The 24,764-nt window shown below is 42.3% G+C and overlaps 1 protein-coding gene across 1 annotated transcript in view; it reads left to right on the top strand.

Moving 5' to 3' along the window:
- The first annotated feature begins 6,889 nt into the window (after positions 1-6,889).
- The window catches only part of SNRPC (small nuclear ribonucleoprotein polypeptide C), a 40,599-nt gene continuing 22,724 nt past the window's right edge, over positions 6,890-24,764 (top strand). The window contains exons 1-2 of the mRNA XM_069238828.1: positions 6,890-7,046; positions 16,251-16,293. Of these exons, the coding sequence (XP_069094929.1) occupies positions 7,039-7,046; positions 16,251-16,293 (51 nt within the window). The 5' untranslated portion in view covers positions 6,890-7,038. The remainder of the gene's footprint in view (positions 7,047-16,250; positions 16,294-24,764) is intronic.

The following is a 24,764-nucleotide window of genomic DNA, read 5'->3' as shown; positions in this document are numbered from 1 at the left end:
GTGATATCAATGCTGATACTGTAGTAACATTTCTTGATGATATATTCCAAAGAGAAGGTCTCCCCAAAAATAGTGTGTCAGACAATGGAGTGCAGTTTAAAATTGGTGTTATAAATTATTTTTTAGCAAGGAACTGCATTAAGCATAAATTGACTTCTCTGTATCATACTAGTGGCAATGGAGAAGTCGAGAGGTTCAATAGAGTGATAAAATGATTGTTACAAATGGTAAGAAGTAAGAATATGAACTGTAAAGTAAATATATGAACCATTTGGATGTTTCATACATCGCCTACTGTTACAGAGTTTAGCCCATTCACCTTCATGAGAGGGAGAGTTTCTTACATGAAAGACAACCAAGGTTCATTAGGGAAGTCCAGAATTTTGAATTGGTCACCTATCGATGTAAAGGAAAATATTTTGAGTGCTCAAAAAAGTACAAGGATTATCAGGATTGTAAGAAAAGAGCTAAAGAGGGTACGATAAAGGTAGGAAATATGGTCAGGGTGAAATTACCATTTAAGGTTAAAAAAAAAAGGTGAAGCTAAGTTTTTCAAACCCTTAGAAGTTCAAGCAATATTTAATAATTCTGTGAGATTAGAGGATGGCAAGGTGAAGGAAATAGAAAGAGATAAAGAACATGAGCAGTATGTATTGGATGAAGGCTGGTTGTTTGAAGATTAAGGTGTGTTGAACGATTTGGAAGAATCGTTAAGAGAAAGTAGTAAAGACAGTAATGGAAGTAGAGCAGGTAGTGGGGAGATTGTAGGAAGTAACATACACGAAGAGGCAGGGTAAAGTAGTGCTCCTAATGTTTCATTGAGTAACAGATATGGAGAAGGAATCAAACGATCAAATTATCTGCAGGATTAAGTTTCTTGATATAGTTTTACTTTTGTTATGCCATGACCTATATTCATGCTATATGATAATGTAGATTTTCCTAGTAATTTATGACGGAAAGTCTTAATTTTATTAAAGACACGGAGGCGAATATTATGCGTTCTTTTCTTACTTTATTTTAAACAGCAACAGTCAAGAAACTACAGCTCCCAGGAGGATTAGCGTCAGAATAACCAATGGGAGTGAAACAGTAACTAAGAACTAAGCCAATCAGCATAAACCATCAACCATAGAGAGTACCCTTGACTGCAAACAGCCCTCTTTTCTTGAGCGAGTAAGTTAGATAGAATCATAAAACAACGGGTAAATAAGTCCGACAATTGCCAATGCCAAGGAAACGGAACAAAACTCTTGGACCACAGCGATGAGACGAGAGGCGGGTGAAGGAGGCAGAAGGTCCTGCGAAGGTTGCGATGATGCATCCGGATATTTCCTCTTGAAGGGAGAAAGTAAGGAGCCAGCGGCATTATCCGGAAGCTGGAGGAAGTGCTGGAGTCGCTGGGAGGGAGAAAAAAGTACAAATTAATAGAAGTACTTGTGGTGGGATAATATTCGCCTCCGTGTCTTTAATAAAATTAAGACTTTCCGTCATAAATTACTAGGAAAATCTACATTTTATGACAAGACCGGGGGCTCTATTATGCGAGTTTAAAGCTTATCAATAACAATTGAAGAAGCAGATCTAACAGGTTTCCAATAAAAAGTTTTAAACACATTGTCATTGGACCAATCTGCGGACCTGAGAATGTCCTCTAAACTGGAACCCAAGGCAAACGCCTTGGAGGCCATGGCTCCCCTGGACGAATGTGCTCCAAAAACTGAGATATCAATTCCCGCCAAGGACATGATCCATTTAACCCAACGGGCTAGAGTTGCCGATGACACCGGCTTGTGAGGTTTGCGAAAGGAGATCAACAGTTGATTGGAAGAGGACGTTCTCAGGTCTACAGTTCTTTTCTCGTATTCTTTTAAACAAAGGCCCACACATAGTTTTGGTTTGTCGGGGAAGAAGGGGTAGAAGACAGAATGTAAGTTAGTTTTCGTACGTTTGGAAATGTGGAACAAAACCCCAGAGGGTAGGAATTGGCGGGCAGAGACGTCAAGGGACTTAACGTCCGACGTCCTTTTGATAGAGATTATGCATAGTAACATGGTAAGCTTGGCCGAAAGCATTTTAAGCGAAAGACTTGAATTATCCGACCAAGAAAGAAGAAGGTTCAACACTAGGGTCCCAGAGGTGAGAATATTTGGCAGAAGGGGGTCTGGAGAGTTTCACGCCTTTTAAAAGGCGACAAATCAAAGGATGCATCCCGATAGGGTTGCCATCTATAAGGGAGTGATTCATGGATATAGCAGACCTGTAGAGATTTATTGTCCGATAGGATTTTCCTAGACCCGCCTGGGCGGCTAGAAAGTTGATAATTAAGTTTAGGTCTGTTGAAAAGGGATTGGCACATTTTCCCACACACCAGCTTGACCAAAGAGTCCAAGCTGACGCGTACGCTCGCCTTGTACCGGGCGCCCATGCGTTATTGATGAACTCTGAAGCCTCTGATGAAATAGCGAAGGATTGTTGGGTAGACCGGAAATGTACCAGTCTGACAGGGTTAATGAGTTGTTGAGAATCAGGTTGTGGGGACACCCGAAAGGGTCTAGGAGAAGAGATGGAAAGTTCGGGAGAAGGATTGGGAAGTCCACCGCGAGTTCGAGAAGGGGTGGAAACCAAACCTGTGATTGCCAAAAGGGGGCCAACAGGACGAGGGACGCCTTTTGACGTCTGACCTGATTTAAGACTCTGTTGATTAGGATAAATGGAGGGAAGGCATAGTTGAGCGATCGAGACCAGTCTTGGAGGAACGCGTCTGTAGCTACTGCGAGAGGATCCGGACGCCAGCTGAAAAAGTGGGGAAGTTGAGTGTTGAGTCTGGACGCGAAGAGGTCTATCTGGAAAGGGCCCCATTTCCTTTCTAATTGGCGAAAGACTGGATGGTGTAATTTCCAATCGCTGGAATCGGATAAATGGCGTGAATGCCAGTCTGCATTGGAGTTCAAGAAGCCTGGGAGATATTCGGCTATGAGGGAAAATTTGCGGGACAGACAAAATTCCCAAAGGCTCTTGGCCAGTAGCGCAAGAGGCTTGGATCTGGTGCCTCCTAGATGGTTGATGTACCGTACCGCTGAAATATTGTCCATGCGGAGCAGGATAGAACATCGTGCTCTGTTCTTTGTAAAGCTTCTGATCGCAAAGGAGCCTGCAAGAAGCTCTAAACAATTTATGTGCAATCTGGACTCTTCTGCGGACCATGTACCGCCAGTCGATATCGAACTACAGCGGGCGCCCCAGCCTGTGAGACTTGCATCGGATTCTAACACAAGATCGGGCACAGAGGGGAAGATGGATCTGCCATTCCAGGCCTCTAAATGGGATATCCACCATTGGATTTCCATTTGGGATTCTTGATCTAGAGCTACGAGGTCGGAGAAGGCCAAACCTCACCGGAGGTGAAGAATTTTGAGGCGTTGGAGAGCGCGGTAATGAAGGGGTCCTGGGAAGATGGCCTGAATCGAAGAAGAGAGGAGACCTACAACCCTTGCGAGCGCTCTGAGAGAAATAGAGTCTTTTTGGAGAGTTAAAATCAGCTCTTTTTTGATCGCAGAAATTTTGGAATGAGGAAGAAGCAGAGAGGCCGACACCGAATCTATCTGGAAACCTAGAAACTCTATCTGTTGTGAAGGGAGGACCACAGATTTTTCGTGGTTTATAAGGAAACCTAGTTCTGTGAGAAGGGTGGATGTAAAGTGAAGGTGGTTCAGAAGGGAGGACTTGTTCTGGTGCATGATCAGAATATCGTCGAGATAGATAATAAGTCTGATGCCCAGAGATCGGAGATAGGTCACGACAGGTTTCAATAGTTTTGTAAAGCACCAGGGAGCGGAAGACAGGCCAAAAGGGAGAGAGGAAAAATGAAATGTTTTTGAATTCCAGTGAAATTGTAAAAACTTCCTGTGAGAAGGGTGGATAGGAATGGTTAGATATGCGTCTTGCAAGTCTAGTCTGACTAGCCAATCGAATTGGAGTAAAATATCCCTGAGATGGATAATGGTTTCCATCTTGAAATGGCGATAAACAACGAATTGATTGAAAGATTTTAGATTGATTACTGGTCTTAACTTTTTGTTCTTTTTGTGAACGAGGAAGATAGAGCTGACGAAACCTGAAGGATCCGGAACGCAATAGTGGATAGCCTCTTTTCCTAAAAGGGATTGGATCTCTGAAGAGATTAGAGAGGACATTTCGAGAGAAAACTTTGGGAGGGGGGGAAGATAGGATTGGAAGGGGGAGGAAAGAAGTTCGATCTGGTATCCCAGAACAGTGGAAAGGACCCATGGGTCTGATGAGATTGACTTCCATTTTTGGAGAAAGAAGCGAAGACGACCTCCTACGGGAGGGCCAGAAAGTTGGCTTACCTTGATTATTGGACGATCTGGAGAAGCGTTGGCCAAGGTTGCGGAAGCCCCTTGATCTTTGTGGGTAAAATTGGGGTTTGAATTCTTGAGGATAGGTGCTGTAGGCGTTTGAGTATCCTCTTGAGCCTTGATTTCTGTAAGAGCGGCCGGTAAAGCGGCTCCTACCTCTACCGGCCCGGGCAAAAACACGTTGGTTGAAGACCTTTTTTATTGATTGTTGGGCTTTATCCATAGATAAGAAGGTCGAAACGAAACGGCTAAGGTCTTTAATGAATGTAGCACCGAAGAGGTTGCCGTCGGCCTAGATGCCGGGGTCCCGAGTGGCTAGATTAGCCATCTTAGGGTCCATCCTAAGAAGAAGGCCTTTGCGTCTCTCATGGATAATGGTCGAATTTGCGTGGCCTAACAGACAGAAGGCCCTTTGGGTCCAGAGAGAAAGATCTGAAGGGTCAATAGGTGCGTCCTCTAATCTGGCTGATTCGGCCAGGTCGAAAATTCTAGCTAGGGGACCGACCACGTCCAAGAGCTTATCCTGACACGTGGTCCAGGCCTTGTCCACCCCTTTGCGGGGGTCCTTGCCGTATTTGGTAAAAAAGGTTATGAGACTCTCATCAATAGTCGGTTTCGCAGTAATGTTGGAATCCAACGATGGTCTAGGGCATTCAGATTTTAGTTTGGACCGAGTTTGTTTGTCCAGAGGTAAACGTAGGCGGGAAGAGATATATTCGCCTACATGATCTAATGGTAGCCATTCCGTTGAGTTGGGGTGATGAATGAGGGACGGATCAAACATACGAACGCCCTCAGCGTCTACCACACTGGTGGAGGGGCCGCTTGTAGAAACTGTTGTACGTTTACGGGGGAATGGGAGAATGAATCGTCAGGATTGTCAGACTGGGATGAGTTGTCCATGTCGTCATCATCTGTGTCCAATATTTTCGAAATCACTATCTTTTTTGGCGCAGGAATATGCTTTGATTTTGTTTGCATTTTAAGGGAGGTGACGAATTATGAACGGAAACTAGAAGGAGGCCTGGGAGGAATCAAGTCCTCAGTCTGGCGTGAGGCAAGCTCACTCTCTGTGTGTGCGCCTTTGCGTGATTTAATTGAAAATAGTTTTCTTTTTCTGCTTTCCCCCGCAGAATGGGCCGTAGCATTGGACACCATGGACATGACTGAGTTTTCAATGTTCTTAGACATTTTATCCATTGATGCTTTTAAAGCACTTTTCACTGAGGATTGAATAAAATCACTTAAATCTTGTTTAAAGGATTCCTCATCATCACCAGAGTCTGACCTTGAAGGTGAATTGCAATCCATAATGGAAAGAATTCTTTATATATTAAAATTCCAGTTAGGAAGGTGTTTGGGGAACTAAGGGTTAATGAAGGAGCAGGACGCTCCCTGAGGCACAATATGATACTCCCCCAGAAGGCGGGGACAAAGGAAAGAGCCGGAGGAGGAGTCCAAAGTGAAGCGAGACGTCGGGAAGAGAAGCCGTGTAAATGCGCGGGACGTCGGGACTCTGAAGCTGCCGAAACCCTGAGGCCAAGGACGCGAAGTAAGCTCCTGTCAGGCGCGCGTTTGAAATGCAGCGCGCGCTGGCTCAACGGAGTCGAGAGGAGCAGATAGAACGCGGTGGTTGGCGCGCGTTAGGAGCGAACGGCCGCACGACAGAGGGGGGGGGGGAAATAAATATATATGCCGAAACGGCAGAGTCAACAGAATACAAAGAAACCACTTAGATATGAACGATACCGGATTATAACATAAGAACATTTGAAACAAAACATTAGAAAATACGAACGACTAAAAGAGAGTACTTATCTTGACTGCGAGCAGCAAGAAAAGAGGGCTGTTTGCAGTCAAGGGTACTCTCTATGGTTGATGGTTTATGCTGATTGGCTTAGTTCTTAGTTACTGTTTCACTCCCATTGGTTAGTCTGACGCTAATCCTCCTGGGAGCTGTAGTTTCTTGACTGCTGCTGTTTAAAATAAAGTAAGAAAAGAACGCATAATAGAGCCTCCGGTCTTGTCATAAAATTGTTTTACATATCTTCACTCTTGTAGCCTATATTGTTGCAAGTTATATATAATTTCCATAGGCTTTTTAGTTTCGTATTATTTTAACTATTTAGTTGATATTGTATTGTTTACGGGGTAAGATGTGTTGTGTTAACTTTTGAATCTAGTTTATTGTATTAGGTGTGATTGTGTGCACGCGATGGTCTACGGTGGGTCACTGAACATTCTGTTTAGGCAGTTGATCTCCGAGGCTGTTGTGAGTGGCCGTGCTGGTCTTTTGCTTACAATAAATCTTCTATATTAATAACACGTATGTCTGGAAGAGTATTAAATAACAATTAATGAGGTTATTATTATTAAACAATCAACACAATTTTAATGTACTTATTATGTTTTACTTAATCTTTCTAGCGAAAAACAGTGGCACTATTTCTAGACGGCGGCAGTTCCGTTCTGATGCGGGTTGGAGATATCAAGTCCTTCTTCTCTCTCTAGAGTGTAGAGTTCTGGAGCAGGATGTGCAGAAAAGTGTACGGCGGACTGTCGCGGCACAGTGACGTTACTTCCGGCGGCGACACTTAGGTGGTGGAGAGAGCGCGGTGATCCGAGGAGCGAAGCACGGCATTACGGGAGAAAGGGAGCCATGCCCAAGTGAGAGCTGGAAGGGAGGGTGGGGAGCGTGGTTGTACTTGAGGGAGATCCTCGGGTGGTGGGTTTGTAGACATGGTTTACCTTTTTACTTGTACTTGGGAGGCCTCTGCATCGCGCTGTTGAGATTATCATGGAACCCTCGTGTTTGCGAACAGCCTCAGTCTTTGTGTCTTTCTGAGGGCGATAGCGAGGTTACCGTGGTAGCTTTCGTTATCCCATTATTGTCTAAGGTTTTATACTGTTAGTCCTGTCTACTTTGTTCCCTGGGCAAATTTGAACTGCCCAATTGAATATTAGCTTTGCTCGAGTGGCTTAATTTCCCTGATGAAACAGATCTCATCATCCTCGTAGGTAGTTTTTGAAAACATCGCAAAGGTGGTATCCTCATTCGTTCATCTTCCCTGTTCTGCCAATATCAGAGCATAACATGGAATGAATTTAACGAGGATTTCGCAGCGAGTGTTTTGTCCTGTTTGTCGTTCCTGGGCGATCGGTGGCCTCTAGCATCTGTAACTTCCGGTTGGTTATCGCACATCTAAAGAAATGCTCCTGATCATATTCTCTGGAGATCGCTCGCGTAAATGTTCACTACAGGGTCGAAGCCAAATCTAACTGATACGTTAACACTGTGATGAGTACCGGCCTGTTCTTATGATGATCTATGCTTGGTTACGCATTTTGCTTTGTTTAGCGCTCGTTTCCGGGTCAAAGCTCTCTGAAGTTGTAATTTGGATAGGCATTTAAGATTTTTTTTTCTTATTGTAGGGCTCCAGGGCAGCATCGCCCCCAAGAGACAGTAACTCCCGAGCCATAATGTTGTAAACTCCCCAGCTTCTGTTCCAAATAAGTGATTTCTTAAACTTCACAGATAATTGCGAACTCCTTTTGTACGACGCAAAATAAAGATGTCAACTAGTGCCTAGTATCGGTACATTAAACCTACAACGTGCACTCCTCCATCACCAAAAGGGTTTCAGAAGAGCCCTTTACAATATTGACAAACTCTTTGGTACTATCCTCGTATGTTTTCATGCATCACACCACACACAGAAATATCAAGTACGACTCCTGGAGAAAACATTACCTGTTAAATCCAGGGCTCGCATTTCCGAAACACTCGTGCTCGAAATCAGGAACGATAATATGATCAACTTTGCACAAAATAGCTTCTTTGGTGAATCACTGTTTGGCCATTGATCCAAGAATCATACCATCGCATTATGTGTTGCTTGAGCGGGTGTGTAGGTAGGTGGTCACAATATAGTAATTTCAAGAGACAGGTCTTGAGCTTCTAGTGGAGTAAGGTGAGGAGGAAACTCTGTTGTGAGAGGCCGTTTACCTATTTGGGTGCCATGTAAGAGAACAAGCAACCACCTGCTCTGCTTTTGTGCATGTGGGGGATTCAGGCCGAGCGTAGGTGCCTGGCAGACTGGTAAAAGTGTATGCAGCTGTTCAGATATGCTGGCCCAGTGTTGTGTAAGGCTTTGTATGTTTGCATGAGGACTTTGGAAAGGCTGTGTTTGTGAATGGGGAGCCAATAGAGGTCTCTGAGGTGGAATGAGTTGTCAGTGCAGCATGGGAGTTGAGTGCGAGTCTTGCTGTGGCGTTCTGGGTCATCTGTGTAGGAGCTTCTAGGAGCTTCTTGGCAATTCCAATGTAGTGTGCGTTTCCCTTGACATTTGTATTTTTTTTGTTTTGAGAGAGATCATTGAGAAGCATACATGCGCTTGAGTGTTCAGTGCCAGTTCTCTGTAGCGTGTGGTGTTATGTGGGGGTGTTGCTGGTGCATGCTTGGGATGTGGGGATGGGCTGCTGCAAGTGAACTTGTAGTGAGGGCCCTTGTCGGTGGTGTGTGGAGTAGCAGCCGAAGGAGATGCATCCAGGTCAAGCTATACAGCAAGTACTGCAGGGTATCACTGGGGGGTGATTTGACTGAGGTTTGTGGTGCTGTGCACGGTCTAGCCGTAGATAGGCTGTTCTGCCTTGCTTCAAACTAAGAGGAAACCGATGCCAAGGAACATAGCACTCCTAGCTTGAGAAATGAATTTATTAAGGCACTTCACAGATATCAAAATAAAGAATATGAACATGAGCATTTAACTAACTTGAATGCAGTAAAACGCATGTAAAATACTCACAGCAGTTAGACGTCAGCCATAAAAATGCATCAACAGTGAATATGTATACAGTGAAAATACAGCAAAGCTAGATAATTAAGAATAAAATGCATCCCCATAGGGATTAAATCAAACGTCAAGCTGTGGAACCACGTAGAGTCCGGACGGGAGAAACCACCTCCAATGGGATTTTGTTCTGGGCAGTGTGTCCACCCCCAAAATGAGTTCCTTCTGTCCCAGCGCCAAACTTTCCCAACTTGCATACCTTCAATAAACCCAAAAGAGAGGTTCTGGCAATTTCTCCCGACCTTTTGAGTAAACTATAAAATTCAAAACACTGGCTGTACTCAGTCTGCGTCGTAAACATGCAAAGGAACGGGCCCTACTCTGATGCACATTCCAGTGGCAGAGGAGCAGTACTTTTCCGTAGTGAAAATATTGAAACCATTCCCTGGCCAAGACTCATCATGTCTACGTCCACACCCCCATGTTATATTTCTGCACTGTGCAACCCGGTGCTGGTGAGAAGTGAAAACGCGTTCAGTGTAAAAAAAAAATGAGCTTTGTGGAAAAATACCTGTGCCACCGAAGTGACTGCGTCTGAAGCTAATCACAAAATAGCGTGCTACTCGCCGAAAAGCGCTTCGCCGCCTTGCCAGGGGTAGTAAGCGCTATATAAATACTATTACAATACAAAATGGAGTCAGTGGTTACATGGGCACATAAGGACTAGACTTTGACATGCCTGTAAAGCACTGACCTTCATCGGCCACAATTAAGTAGGTGCTGGGATGTGGGGAGGAGTACTGGGCTGCAGAGGTGTGGGAAGAATAGGCAGGATAGAGACATAACTGGAGGAGTGGATAGGTGGGAATAGGCGCAGGAAGGGTTTAGGCTGTGGGGAGCGTGACAGAAGGGGGCAGAAAGCCTGAAACAGATAAAAAGGGCACAGGACAAAAAGCAGAAAAAATAGGTTAACAATTGCCAAACGAGTAAAAAGGGGACAAGAGGTGAAAGAAAACAGAAAAATGCATGAAACATTGACGCAAACAAATGAGAAGAGCACAAAGGTACAATGGGTAAAAGAGAAAGCAATCAAAAAACAGTTGAAAGATTGACAAAAGCAGGTGAAGAGAACAGAGGCACAATGGGTGGAAGCTCTACACGGAGGAACGTAAATGATGCCAGGCCTGCCTTGAGGAATTAGGAGGCTGTAAAGAAGAGTGCTACTCAAACCAACAAATGGTGAGCAACTGACGAGCTCCAAGTCTCTTTACTGAACACAACAGTGTCTCTCATGCGGTAGCGCTTGCACACACAGACTCAACCCGAAAAACATAAAGTAAAAGAGCAAGATGCACAGAGAGGACAAAAAGCTTGACAGAAGCAGTGGATCAGATGGAACAAAAAGTAGAAAAGGAGCTGGTCAAAAGTGGACAGCAGAAGTGAAGTAGCTAGGCAGGAGCCTTGAAGCAAGAAAGCCAGGTCCGAATGGGCCTTGACTGGTCGGAGGAGCAGTCACAGATAAGTGGGGGGCTGGCCCTTCACGTGATACTATGTCATCTCACTGCAGAATAGTGAGGCCTTCGAGGGTTGTTCAATCTAATTCTCCTCAGCATTTTACATTCTTTAGAGTGCTCAGCCACAGGTTTAGCATCTGTTGCGGTATGTCCTGTCTGAATGGAGGTACATACATTATTTATATTACCTGCGCACTAAACTGTCACCAATTCCACACCCAAAAAATTATTTGTACACTAAAGTGTTACCAATTCCACAAAATAAAAATTAGGACCAGGTGCAAGTCTGTCTCCACTGGACCACCTCGCATTAATTGCACCAACATACCCACCTTCTCCAGGCCGTGGAATATAGCCATTGTCTGCCTCGGGATAGTGGGGTGTCTACATCTTTTCTTGCTACCAAGGGCTTTGATGGTGGATTTTGGGCATGTTTTCTTGCCTTGTAAATGTTAATTCAAACCTAAATATGGATGTATTTGACCTTCTATCCTGTGCCTCATATGATAGGCTTTCCTTACAGAAGCCTGGATGGATGACTGACTCACTCCCTGATTTTGTGAAATCCATACCACCAGGTTATCTCATTTTACATTTTGATCTACTGGATCTTGGATGAGGTGGAATTGCCTCACCACTGCAGAAAGGGCTGTTTTCAGCATACAGCTGAATTCCCTGATTTATTGCCCCACCCTCCTGTGTTAAGGGATTTTGACCTCCATAGTGATGACCCAACTAATGTATAGGCCTGCACATTTACTGATACTTGCCTTACTTTAAATCAGTTGGTCACTTCTCAGACTTACAAAGCAGGACACACGTTCGATATTTTTAAACAGGCCACCCACTACAGTTGCCATGTTCCTCCCAATTACGTCTTCGGATCACTTTCTTGAACCTTATTTAAGGCTCAGTCCTTTATCAAAGCTTTAGTTGCAAACCTCCTCCTCCACCCTTATACCCCCCCCCCCCAACACATACAAAGAAAAAAAACTTCTGATCGCCACTCCATATTAGCTTCGTGGCTTTCAAGGCCTTGCAGGAACAAAGAAGCAAGTGTAAAGCATTGCAAAAAATGGAGAAGTAATTACCTCCTTTCTGATAATCCATACAAAGAGGCATTACAGTATCATGTGTTTATCAGGAAGATTCAAGCAGACTTTTATACGCATACTGTTAATGGAATCGCATATGGCCCTAAGGCAATCTTCTTCTCAGGTGGTTAATCTTTTTTAACTCCTCAGGCATGTAATACTGCATGTTGACAACTGTTTTTCTTTGTTACCGCCTTTATAGAGATTGTTGACAACTTGCCTGTTATATCAAGATTGTATTATGTACTTTCACTTTATCTGGTCTTCATCGGTTTTGGGTTAGCCTGCTATACGTGGTTCTGAATTCCGCATCTAGGCTAATTTTGAAGATGTCCCTTTATCAACGTATGATACCACATCTGAGATCCCTGCACTGACCATCGGTGCTGAAGAGAATTCAAATGAAATGCTTAGTCTTTTCCTGGTATGGTCCCAGGCATCTATTTGAACGTTTAAAACATTATTGCCTCGTCAGGTGTTTGAGGTAGTTAAATGTATAACTGTTAATTCCTAGACAGGAACAGGTTGGGAAAGCTGGCCCTTCTTGTCGCAAAACATTCGAATGATCTCCCTATCAATTTATGTTGCATTGACAATTAGATTTGCTTAGCCTAGCTCTTTAGATCTTTTTAACCAATGCTCATATGCTCTAATTATGCCCCTCCTACTTGCTGTAACAGGATGCCGGTGTTGGGTAGCTGCCGCACTTTACAAGTGTATTCATGATCTTTTGAGGGTCTATTAAAATGACAAAAAGTTGAATGGGGCCCTGATCTGTGACCCATTGGTTAGGGCTGATTTATCGAAGCCAGCGATTCCTAAACAGTGGGATGCAACCCACTGACGGGTCGCATTTCTCTTTTCTTTTTGCTCGGTCAAGTCCGAGCAATAAATACCGATGCCTTTAAATCATGTATTTATTTTGTCATGTACAAAGTACTTTGTATTATATTATTTATTTCACCTTCAAGTAACTGCATATAAAATAGCTCATGCACGCCCCAAAAGGAAATGAAATGCTGGGTAAACTAATGAATGGCAAATGTACTCTTCTACATTATGAAACCTCACTGCAAATGTCTGTGTGTGAAATAAATCCTGAGTGGTGCAGTGACAAATAGTGCCAGGAGCTCCTACGCTGTGACAAAGCACTGTGTATGCCATTGGTTTAAAGCTGTATTACACCGTATAAACCAGGCTGCCACAAAATACTGCTCGAGATATAAAAAAGGTGCTTTCAAATATGATTTAGTAATAAGCAATCAGACTATATCTTGTTCAAATATTTGTATGTGTCCATTAAAAAGGGTGCATTCCTTTTAATGGGCACATATATTACTTCTTAAAAATGAATACATTTGTCACTGTCAATGTTCAAGTGACTTCTTAAATTAAAGCCCATAGTAGCTCCAAGGCTCCCTTTACATTTGCTGCTTAACCAATTTCACACATTTACTTTTCTTTTGGGTGGCAGGCACCCTGGTGAGAAGACATGTTCCTTCTTATGTTCTCTATACCTGTCTCTGCTTTACAGCAAGGTGCGCCTTCCCCTTGCCCTCAGTGGGTGGCCACTGGACCCCAGTTATGGATGCCTTACTGTGAAAAGGGATGTAGAGACGCATTTTCTTTGCTAGCTTTAGTCCCCAGGTCACAGTTGTTGGCCATGGAAGAGGTCAGACTTTTTTGCTTGTTTTTCTTAAGCAAAGCAGCAGAAATCCTGCTCTCGGCATCTTACCTAGAAGGTATTGCCTCATTTAGTTGGCAGAGTAGACAGCCTGCTTTTTAAAGCTGTAAGTATCATTAGTGCTGCACAACTGTGGCTGTTATAATATTTCCTTAGTTGAATTAAATCACAGGGACATACTTGCTATGCCAGTGTGGCTTTGGACCTCAGAGCAGTGGCCCAAGAGCGAGAAAAACGAAACCAAGGAGACACCTTGATTTGGGCATCAGAGAGATGGGAGGGAGACAGTGGTGTGAAATGGGACACATGTTGATAAAAAGGGGCAAAGAAGACAGCTTGCTGTGCAAGACAGTAGCCATCATTATGACTAGTGCCTATAGGCCTAAGGGCCCGCTGCATCACAGTTATGAATGTTATGCTTTAAAAAAGTGAGCACAGGGCTCCTTTTCCTCGCTGGCATTAGGGCACATAGCACCATTGCTGCACAGAGCTTGAAAAGAGGGAGGAGCTCTTCCTTTTTCAGAAAGGGACACAGGGCTTATTTCAAGATTGGAGTGAGGCTAGGCATGTATGTTCAAAATGGGGGAGGGGGGTCTCAGACCAAAAACGTTTGAAGATCTTTGCTTTATCTGGTAGTGCACAAATAATAAATATACACTGAAACCTGTCTGTGCAGATGTGGTGACCATTTCAATATTGTGACCTCAAATGTCAGTGCACTACCACACAATGCTTTAGTTATGTTAAAAAAAACAATAAAAAAATCTCCCTGTCCCATGTCCATTAAAGGTGCGTGGGTCGCGAAAGTTCTAAAAATTGGGGCGGTGGGGAGCACCGATCTAAGCACTTTAGTTATTAGACACAAGGATTACGGATCATGCAGTGGTTTAGAAAGCACTTAAGGCGACTGGGGGAAATCTAGCAACATTTGAGGCCAGAATCGAAAGACGAATAGATAGACTTTGTCAGCTGTTTAAATGATTCACCAGAGATCTCTTTGACACAGTCGCACTCAACTATAAAAACATCTGTGGTGCAGTGTAGGTAGATGCCTGCACTTCACCTAGATGAAGCAAACTGTATATTCTGTTTGGGAAACAAAGAAACTTTGAAGGGGGTTACTAAGCAGGGAAATACTTAACTGGAAAGCTGGGCGGTAATCAGGAACTAGCAAACATCGCAGATTCATGTTTATCACTGCATAGTTCCTGTGTAGACACTGGAAAATCAGTGATTTCTAACAATTTGATTAGATGCTATATCTGTGCATGACTTCTCTTTACCCAAGTGGCAATGCTGCAAGCAGACAGAAGTCATGCATGCTGGGTAGCAGTGACAAGCCTGCATTTTCATTCAAAATTATGGGACTATTATTTTGCTTAGTGCGTGAAGTGTGGCCAAGGTGTTCTTTCACCTTTTGAAAAGACTTTCTTGCTTGACTTATCCTTCTTGGGAAGTCCAGGGAGGTGCATCCGGGTTGTCCTCTTCCTTTCAACTATTTGTACTGACCGTGAATTCAGAAGCTAATTGAATAAATAACAATTGTTGCAAATAATAATCATTATGTTTGCAGATGATGTATTGGGGGGACTAATAGTAAATATAAACAAATCGGACGTATTAAATCTCACCCTTTCCCCCAAATGTGCCAGAGCCTTACAAAGAACACCAGCAAATTCTTAACATTTAATGTTGATATTCTTTTCAGTCTTGGATTTATACTTTGGTTTTAACTAGTAGATGGGTTCTAATTTATTCACTCACATAAATCTCCATTTCGCATGCTTTTTTGTGGTGATCAGTAATGACACTGTGTGAGGGAGGGGATGGCATCTTGCAGATATGTTAAGTACTGAGAGTTGCAACTGACATTGTGGGAGTGGGAATGATTTGAAGATAATCAGAAAGACAATTTCACAGGATGACCAGAGTTTGACAGCCACTCAATCCACATCTTAGAAATACATATACAGAGTTATCTGCCGCCTAAAGAGTAGTAACACAGAAGGAAGGGTGAAGCACTGGTAGAAGGGAAAGGGTTAAGTCAGAAGACTGCAAATATGGTCTGTGGTGGGCCTGGTTAAACTGCTTTCATTGTGATTTTTAGTAGAAAATCCAATTAAAATTGAACAATTTAGCTATTAAGCCACTTTATCTCCATCCTTCTACGTTTCATCGATCTCCGTTTCCCCCTTTCAGTTCTTCCCTGCTAACCAAAGGTGTGCGTGAAAATGATCCGTGTGGCTGTGAGTACACAAGTTACTGATTACAATCTGTAACAAGCCAGTCTGTAGCCTACACACACGACTTCAGCACCTACAGGTTCATTCTATGTTTCTGTGCCGAGCAGATAGTATTCAAATCACACCCCCTGGGCGAGGCACTGAATGATCAATATCACTGGAGTTTGTCTGAGTGGGCAGTATTGTAATTTTATCAATTTGTGTCCGAGTACTGCAGTCAAAGTATCGTATTGTGTTGGAATAGCCCATTGGACTAACTCAGGGAAAAAAAACTCTTTGGTTGTGCCATTCATTTTTGACGCCTTCCCTGAAAGCCATTTTCCCTGTGCACTGGGCAAACATACATGGTATTCGGTGTTCCTTGTCATTCCTCCTTCTCCATCCTAAACTTTGGGGGGAAACACATAACCACCAAAATGTTGCAGGATAAAGATTCCACCATTGGTAACCGGAGCATGCTGTACTAGTTGAATGTGAATATTTGTTTGGATCTGTGTTTTCGGGATAAGTCCAGCACATGCCTTTAACACTGCCTTTTCTCTACAGATTTTACTGTGATTACTGCGATACCTACCTCACCCATGATTCGGTATGTACATGTCATCCTTCGTTATTTATATTTCTCCAACAAGTATGTCTTAGTTACCAATGTTGCTGTTAAGAAATATATTTGTTTCTTTTTACATTATGGTTTGCTTGGTTCCTTTGTTTTGTAAAATGATAGCAAGTTACGATAATTGAATTAAAATGTCATTAAATACCATGCAGCATAATTGAATATATTTGGCCACCATATTGGAAATCTTACTTAATGGGTAAGATTGCTGTTGACTTTATGAGCACCTCCAATAAATGAACAGAAACATGGAATAATTGATTCTTTAAGCGCCTCAAACCAGCAATCCACACAATTACGCATTAGAGGAGGGTTTGTGTTAGTATCTCCACAAGGAAAATCTGATCCTACAATATCTTTAAATTAGGAATATTGTCGGATTAATAGTAAATCTGTACATTTCTCTATCTCTCTCTCTCCACACGCACACACATATATATATTAAAATGTACAAAACCATAGGAATTCTCAGGTTGTAGTTAGTGACCTCAAGTAACTATAACTCGTGCCTTAAGGTAACTAAAACGCGTGCGCTCACCATGCACATTTTTTGGCAATTTTTACTGCAAATATTACATTGATATTATCAATGATATCAAAGATGTCATGAGTGCTGTAATTTGTGGGGTAATTAGCAGCGCATGGCGAGGGCGTGAGTTAACTTAGGGCACAAGTTGTAGTTACTTGAGGTAACCAACTGTAACCTTTTGTTTTTTTTATCAGCAAACTTCTATATATATTTAACATGTAGTCATTTTCATTGCTATAGATTAATATCTAGACCAGGATCTTCCTTTGTGCTAAATTTGGTATTATTCCATCCAGTAATTTCTGTGCTATTGCTGTTCAAAATTTCTACAGAAAAATAAACTGGGGGGGAAGGTGTTTTGGGACAGCACCCCAAGGGGCAGAGAAAATGCAATTTTCTCATAGGGATTTTGACCAGGCGTAGTGGCCGAACCACTGGCTGGATTTACACCAAATTTGGCAGAAAGGTAGCTCTTGGTCCAGAAAGCACCCCTTTTAGGTTGCACCTAGGCAGTGCACATGTGCTATCTCTGGACATGTTGTCATCTACTTCTGTGGGATTTTACCACACCCATCACTTTGATTTGTTCCTTGGCGTGCCTTTCAAAATTCCTTTGATTTTTTTTTTTTTTAGGTAAATGCTTTGCGTTTGTCCCACCTTGAGGCTGTTTTGTTACTGCCTGGGAGACTGTCCCCGTTACATGGATTATTTTGCCATCGGCCATAAACCTTCGTGTCTGCGCACTACTTTTTTTCTTTTGACTTTCCGCTTTGCCCTTCGTGTCCGTGTTTTCTTTCTTCCTTGTTTTGGGGCATGTTGCTATTTCTTGGTGATGTCTGCGCCCGAAGGCTGCAAACTGGAGGGGGGTTCTTTTATTTATTTGACGTTTATATATCGCGAACACGATTTGGAGGAATGCTTTACATGAGTACCACTTATGCACACGTTTAGCAGTTGAAAATATACAAACATGCGCATTTTAAACAGAAAAAACACACACATCCTCAACAGAGCTCTCCCGACACAGAGGTAGAGCCAAGACTACTAAATTCACTGCACTCAAGAAACTCCCATAATGCTTTGCAGGGCATTTCTCTTATGGGCATTTTCCCTATAACTCAAACTGTGGCGGTCCTATGAGAATGAGGCCACCACCACACCGTTCCGCAAGATGCACTCTTTCTGTGTAGGTAATCTCTGGGTCCCCACACTAGGTTGGGGAGGCAATGGGGCAAACTTTTTTTTTTTAACACTTATGTTTTTTGGGCATTTCACCTTATGCTAGCAGAGCATAATACATCTTATTCAAACAGCGCATATACTTGACATAAATATAAACAATTACATTCAAGACATATAGTATTTTTTTTTACCAGATGTATTGCCTATTGCATTCACATTATCTTTTTATGTTACTACTCCGCCGATGGGGTATTAGGCAGGAATTTAGTTTTATGGCTGGGAGTATGTGTTTTTTAAGGGCCTTGTTTGTAATATTATTGAAGTAGGTCTGAAAATGTTTAATTCACTACGTCCGCTATGGGTTAAATATATGGTTATACTGCATAACTTATTGCTATTCCCTTTTCATGGGGTTGTGCCCTCCTGGGGTTGACATATGGTTACATGACCATGTTTCTTCCAAATGCTATTTTTATTGTGGTGTCCTCTAGGGGCCGTTCTGAGCATTACAGTTAAGATACTACAATATTCGATGCCCTCAGAAACTCGCCCAGTAATGCTTTGTAGGGCATTCCTTTTACAAATACTTTTTGCCCATAACTCACTGTGTGGTGTTCCTCGGACAATGGCACCACCATGAAAACGGTGAGCATGATACGCTCTATCTTGGTCATGTCTGGGTCCCCACACTGGGTTGGGGGACCCCAATTAAAAATATGAATATAATAAACAATGGCAATATTTTCATTTTTTGCTGCAGATACAAGGTAAATGGAAGTGCTGTAGTTATATATGCGAGACCACTGGAATTATGTAGCAGAGAGAATCCAATTATGCGGCAGGTTTGACCAATTTATGTGGCAAGAAGAATCCAGTTATGCATTTACAGGGCAGTAGCTCTGACTCAAGCAAATGTGAGACATTGCACTGAAAATGCTTGTTATTTGGTGTAAATTTGTTCAGACGTTTGAGAAATTGAAGAAAAAACATAAATCGGCACTGAATTATTATTATATTTTTTTAATTTACCACATGCTCCTGTGCTTGTTGTGTAAACAGCCGCCGGATGGGCCAGGTCCCGGGTGTATTGAAAAGGTAGGGGTGCATGGGGCACCCCTCTATGGCTTAGATTAGCTACAGGAACCACCACCTCCCCTGGGGCTGCAATGGAGTAATGTGCAGGGGGGCACGTGGCGCCCCGGGGAAGACCACCACCACCTCCCGGGGCTTAAGTTATAATGAAGCGGGGGCTGCACAATTTCTCACATTCTGCCCATCCCCTTCCTCCTTAGCAGCCCTGGGGCTGCCACGCATCTTCTCTCCCCCGCCCTTTGGCACCGGTTGAATTTTCAAAAAACTTTCCAAACAAATCTACAGCCTGAACCGTTAGATGGATGTAAACCAAATTTGGCAGAACTCTAGCTCCTGGTCCAGAAGCGCCATTTTTTGTGATTTGGTGTAAATCCAGTCAGTAGTTAATAAATGAAACCCAAATTTGTATATATACGGACGTGGATTCTGAGAAAAGGCAAGCCCTGATAGGCTGGCTTACACCGGACAGAAAAGTTGCAGCTGCCATTTTGTTTATTGGGGGGGGGGGGGGGGTGACATTGTTAAAACACATCAAGGAGGGGGAGGGGAGGGGGGTGACAGTGTTAAAACACATCAAGGAGGGGGAGGGGGGCGCAGGATTTACCCGGGTGATCCTCGTACCCTCCTCAAATCCAGTGGAAAAGCAATGTCCTGCCTTGGCTGGTTGCAACATGTTACAAATACCATAGACATTCACTGGGAAAAAAACAAAGGTTGCCTGGATGTTTTACCCATAGAAATTCAGCAGTTATAGTGACATGAAGAAACTATATCTCATGCCACACAGGAAACTTTGGTCAGCGAGTTATAGTTTAACATACTTGTAACTATAACTGCTGAATTTCTATGGTTTTGTATGGGTAAAACGGCACCCTAACTAAAAAGTCCATGTAACCTTTGATTCCACCCCCCAGTGAAAATGTGTGTGTAGATCTATATAAAGACAGGAAAAAAAACACAAAGGTTAAAGTAATGTTACAGTTATGCGAGTTTGTCAATGGCGTTAACGTTTTGAACCTAAAAAAAAACTAGAAATTCACCTGACGTAGCTGTGCTAACTGTAACTTGCGCACCTGCCATGCACTGCTTACGAGTTGCCCATTACATCATTTATGACATGTTCTATGACATTAGTGATGACAACACACTGACATCAACCAGTGGCTGTACTACTTTGTTTTGTAGTTGAAATAGTGATGGGTAACTACCATATTATTTTTCTACCTAATTTTGTGCAACCTGTTGCATAGAATGTATACTGTTCATAGTAGATACACCAGAGTATTAAAGTATTTCTCATAAGAGTTTCGATGTTTCCAAACAACGTGGTGTAGAGTGAACTCTCTCCATGGAGTAAACATTGTTTATAGTACCCACTTATCTGTTCATATCGGCTTCACTTCTCAAAGAAGGTTAAGTGAGTGGTAGGGATTTGAAAACAAATAAAAACTGCCTGTAGTAGGGCATTCGTTATGTAACAGACATTCAGTATTTTTAGGAACATGGCTTTCTCTTAACGGTTGTACGCAGACCGAACACTGTACTTATTGCTGGTTTCCCTTATATCTTGGTTGATAATGTCTGGGCTTCAGCATGGTTTGGCTTTGACACCGTGATCCCAGCATGGAGACCTCTCTGCATGTGTTTTTACATGTTGGAGGCTTTTCAATCCCCGATTACATTATAATTTGTTTTGTGTAGTTTTTTTCTTTACTTCTCCGTTTCTTACTCTCTTGCTACCCCTTCCGTTAACTCCCCTTCTCCCTTTCGTGTACTTTCATCACAGGCAGGCTTTTTTTTTTTCTCCTGGTAATAATCCTATAATTGAAAATGGATCAAAACATCGTCTACTTAAAACACTCTGACACCAATAGCCAAATGTGATTTGTACTAAGGATGCAGACCAATATAAAGCTGTGAACTTGATTACTTAATGTTCTTGTTGTCACCCAATTTTGCCTGTATAGTGTGCCCTGTAGGGTTTGATAACCCTACACACCAATCATTTTTTATGTATATATTTTTTAATGTGATCTGAACAGTTGATTTAAACACCACCAGGGCCTTATATTTTTCGTTTTGGGGGGGTGTGTGGATGGCTGGCAGGTCTGGTGAGGCGGGGTATCACTACAACTTCCACTTTTGTTTTTTCTCTTTAGCTTTAGTACACAGGGCTAAGTCCCTGAGTCTTGTCATGGCTCCAAACAAAAAATGTTCTCATGTTGCTGGCAGCCACTCAAAGCGCTTGCTTTCGCAGGAGTCTGACTCTCAGAAGAGTGAGATGGTCCAAAGGAAAATAAAGCTCACTGGGCCAATAGGAATGCTTCATTTTTAAATTGCCCGCTCCAGCGAGAGTCTTAAGATTGTTGCAGACCCAACCGTCCAGATATATTTTCACACTTCATTTCTCAAAAACTCCGGTTTAGTTTCTAGTTTCCCGACTAATTTGGAGTAATTCTGTTAAGCAGTTTGTGCTGTAGCCTTGTTAAAAAAAAAAAAAATAAATAAATAAATATATGGAAAATACATGGGGATTTTGTGATCTGGGGTCTTCACCCCCCCCCCCCCCCCCCCCCCCAACACACTTTTTTGTTTTTCTCTCATTTTCCTCTGCCACTCGCTTGACTGATCACCCCGAAAACTTCCAGGAAAGAGCTGAGGTGGATGACCTGTTTCTTTGGGACATGTAGTGAAGATTCTTTAAATGGGGCTCAAGTTATTAGCAACCCCAAAAAAGTATTTCTCTGTGGAAAAGCAGACCTAATTATAACCACCTAGTGGCGACTGCCACTGAGGTGTGTGTGTGTGTATATAAATATATATTTGAAAAGCAAAGGTTATAGAGGTTTTGTTAGGTTCTGAATTTACTCGCACAACCCCATAGAAATTCAGCCGTTATAGTTATTGTTAGATGAAGTAACTATAGCTCATGCCCCCGCAATGCACAGTTTTCTCTTCAATAAATATTACTGCAAATGTTACATTGAGATTTTTAACGACGTTATAAAATGTCTAGAATGCTGTAATATGGGGTGTAATTAGCAGTGAATGCAGAGGGCGCAAGATATTGCATGGGTGTTGTGGGAGACCTGGGCACATATAAGTGTCTCTAGATACTCTTTCATGCGCAAACTCTCTTCGGATTTCTGAACTGCTGGCATGACCAGGATTATTTATTTGAGGATCCTTCCTAGCGATTTATATGCAACCCTTAAGTCGAAGGTTTTAGTTAAGAAAGGTTATGACACTGAAAAAAATCCAGAAACTATAGAATATCTGAATAGTGAGGTAAGATTTTATAGAGTCCTCTATTTTAATAGCTAGTACTTTTAAATAAGTTGATTCTAAAAGACATTTTGGTACGAGACTCATTATAAATGATGTGAATGAATGGGCCAGCAAACATTATGGTTTGGACTGATCTCATGAGGATGCACAAATGCCTAAAAGTTCAGAAGCGGTTGATATCAAGGAAAGGCAGGGTCAGACTGGCCTATACTAGAGCAACCTGACAGTGCCAGATGGCCTGGTCTGAGAGGTCGGTGTGTGGGCCGTACTAGGCTGGCTGTTAATTGGTATGATTTCCCTCATGTTAAAGCATATATTGCCTGAAGCAAGCTCAAATCTATGCAATTGTCCATACCATTCGAACGCTTATACAACATCTCTGTGAAAACTGTCCCAAATTTTGAACATGAGCACCTTTCTTAGCTCGTTGATTCACTAATGAAGGCCACATTTATTTTGGTGCCCAGGCCCACTTTCGGTCCCAGTCCAATCCAGAGTAAAGACTTCCTCTGTTAAGAATTATTTTCTAAAACATCTGTGATTTATGGTCTTTAAACTATTTTGTAGTGTATAACTCAAAATACATTATTACTTTTTGTTTAGTTTACATATTTGTTATACGTCGGGCATACATTTGCAGCCTTTAAAAAAAAAAAAAAAAAACTACACTTGCATTCCCTTAGCTAATGCTTAATCCCCATGTCCCATTTTCCCTGCTAAAAACAAGGAAGAAAGTTCTTTTGTTGTAATCCATCTTCGCTGTGAAATACCTTAATGTCCTCGTTTCTGCATTGCATTAAGTAAGGTCCCTGCTTATTCCCCCAGAGCAGATCACAACTGTGAGTTTAAGCCTTTTTTTTTTTTTTTTTTTTTTTTTTTAAACCGTGCTTGTAGTTGGCAAACTCAGAAAGGTTCTATTTGAAATTCACTGCAGGACTGTAATTTCAGGACGCTCTGGTTCTCCAACACATCTGGCAAAATGGAATAGTTACATGGCAGTAGCTGGCAAACGAGCGAAAATGAATGAAAATTAAGGGAGGTGGCTGCACTGAATATGTAGTGAAAGAACTAGCTGGCAGATGGAAGAAACTGGATGTAAAGAGGTTTACGAGACTGCCTGACATATGGAATTTCAAGTACACAGAATTGTATTGTTAAATCAAAATTTTAAGTGCTACAGCTGCTACCGCCCTGTTTTGTCCCTGGATTGCTTGTGAAGTCATTCTTCCCAATCGTTTTCTTCCCTGCTAGACAAAAAAACCACACAAATACAATGTAGGCAACTAGTCCATCAAGCTTCACGCTGCAGACCACGCAAGAGATTGATATATATAGATATATCTATAGATATAGATATATAGATATATATATATATATATTTGTTTAACTTTATGGACCATAACAACCTATTTTAGTCTTTTTTAAATACAATCCTACATCTGGGACCAGGCCCTCCTAGGGGCTTTGTAGAAAATGAGCACATGAGCCTGCGCTTCTGTGTGGTAAACATTCTTTAAAAAGGCCTTGGCGGGGGACCAAGGCTAGAGGGTTAGGGCACTTTTTTTTTGTTAAGGTAAATTTTAACATTCATCAAACAGTGCCAAAGATATAGCCAAGTCAACGCTTTTCCCAAGAAACTTGATCCTAACTATAAATATAAATAAATGTGTGTAGATAAATATTGTATTGTAATAATATTTATATAGCGCTTACTACCCCTGACGAGGCGTCAAAGCGCTTTTCGGTGAGTAGCATGCTACTCTGGAACCCAACAAGAATTGGTGATGGATTAGTATCGGGAAATAATGAGTACACTTTTAGTATTATTATGAGTTCATTTGAGCGGCGGATGTGAGAGTTTGTTAGATTGCCTGGAGTAATGGAGGGGTGGAGGAGGAAAGAAATCCAGAAGTGTTAATTGGGAGTATACCCTTCATTTACTCAACCCAAAAGCTTGGAATGAGTAAAGGGGGATGGAGGAGGGAAGAGTCTGTGGAAGGGTTAGGGAGAGCATAGTAGCAGGGTGAGAAAAATGAGGGAGAATTTAGTAGGGTTGTGTGGGAGGTCATGGTAGAAGAGTGAGGTTTGAGTTAGATGTGGAAGCGGAGGGAAGAGCTTGCGTAGTTATTTAGGAGATGAAACTAGTAGAAATAATTTGGGATGAGTCAGAGTGGGACTGGAGGATAGTTTGATAGAGACATGACATGATGATGGGTAGATAAGTGTGATAAGATGAGAGCAGGAATTCATAGACATCTAGTATAACAACCCATCCAGGAGCCATGCAATGACCAACGAACATGCCAAGCACAGAAACAACATATATATATATATATATATATATATATATATA

Source organism: Pleurodeles waltl, chromosome 6 (genome assembly GCF_031143425.1).
Source record: "Pleurodeles waltl isolate 20211129_DDA chromosome 6, aPleWal1.hap1.20221129, whole genome shotgun sequence".
NCBI lineage: Eukaryota > Metazoa > Chordata > Amphibia > Caudata > Salamandridae > Pleurodeles > Pleurodeles waltl.
Note: the sequence above shows the minus strand (reverse complement) of the source record. Positions and strands in the feature narration are given on the sequence as shown.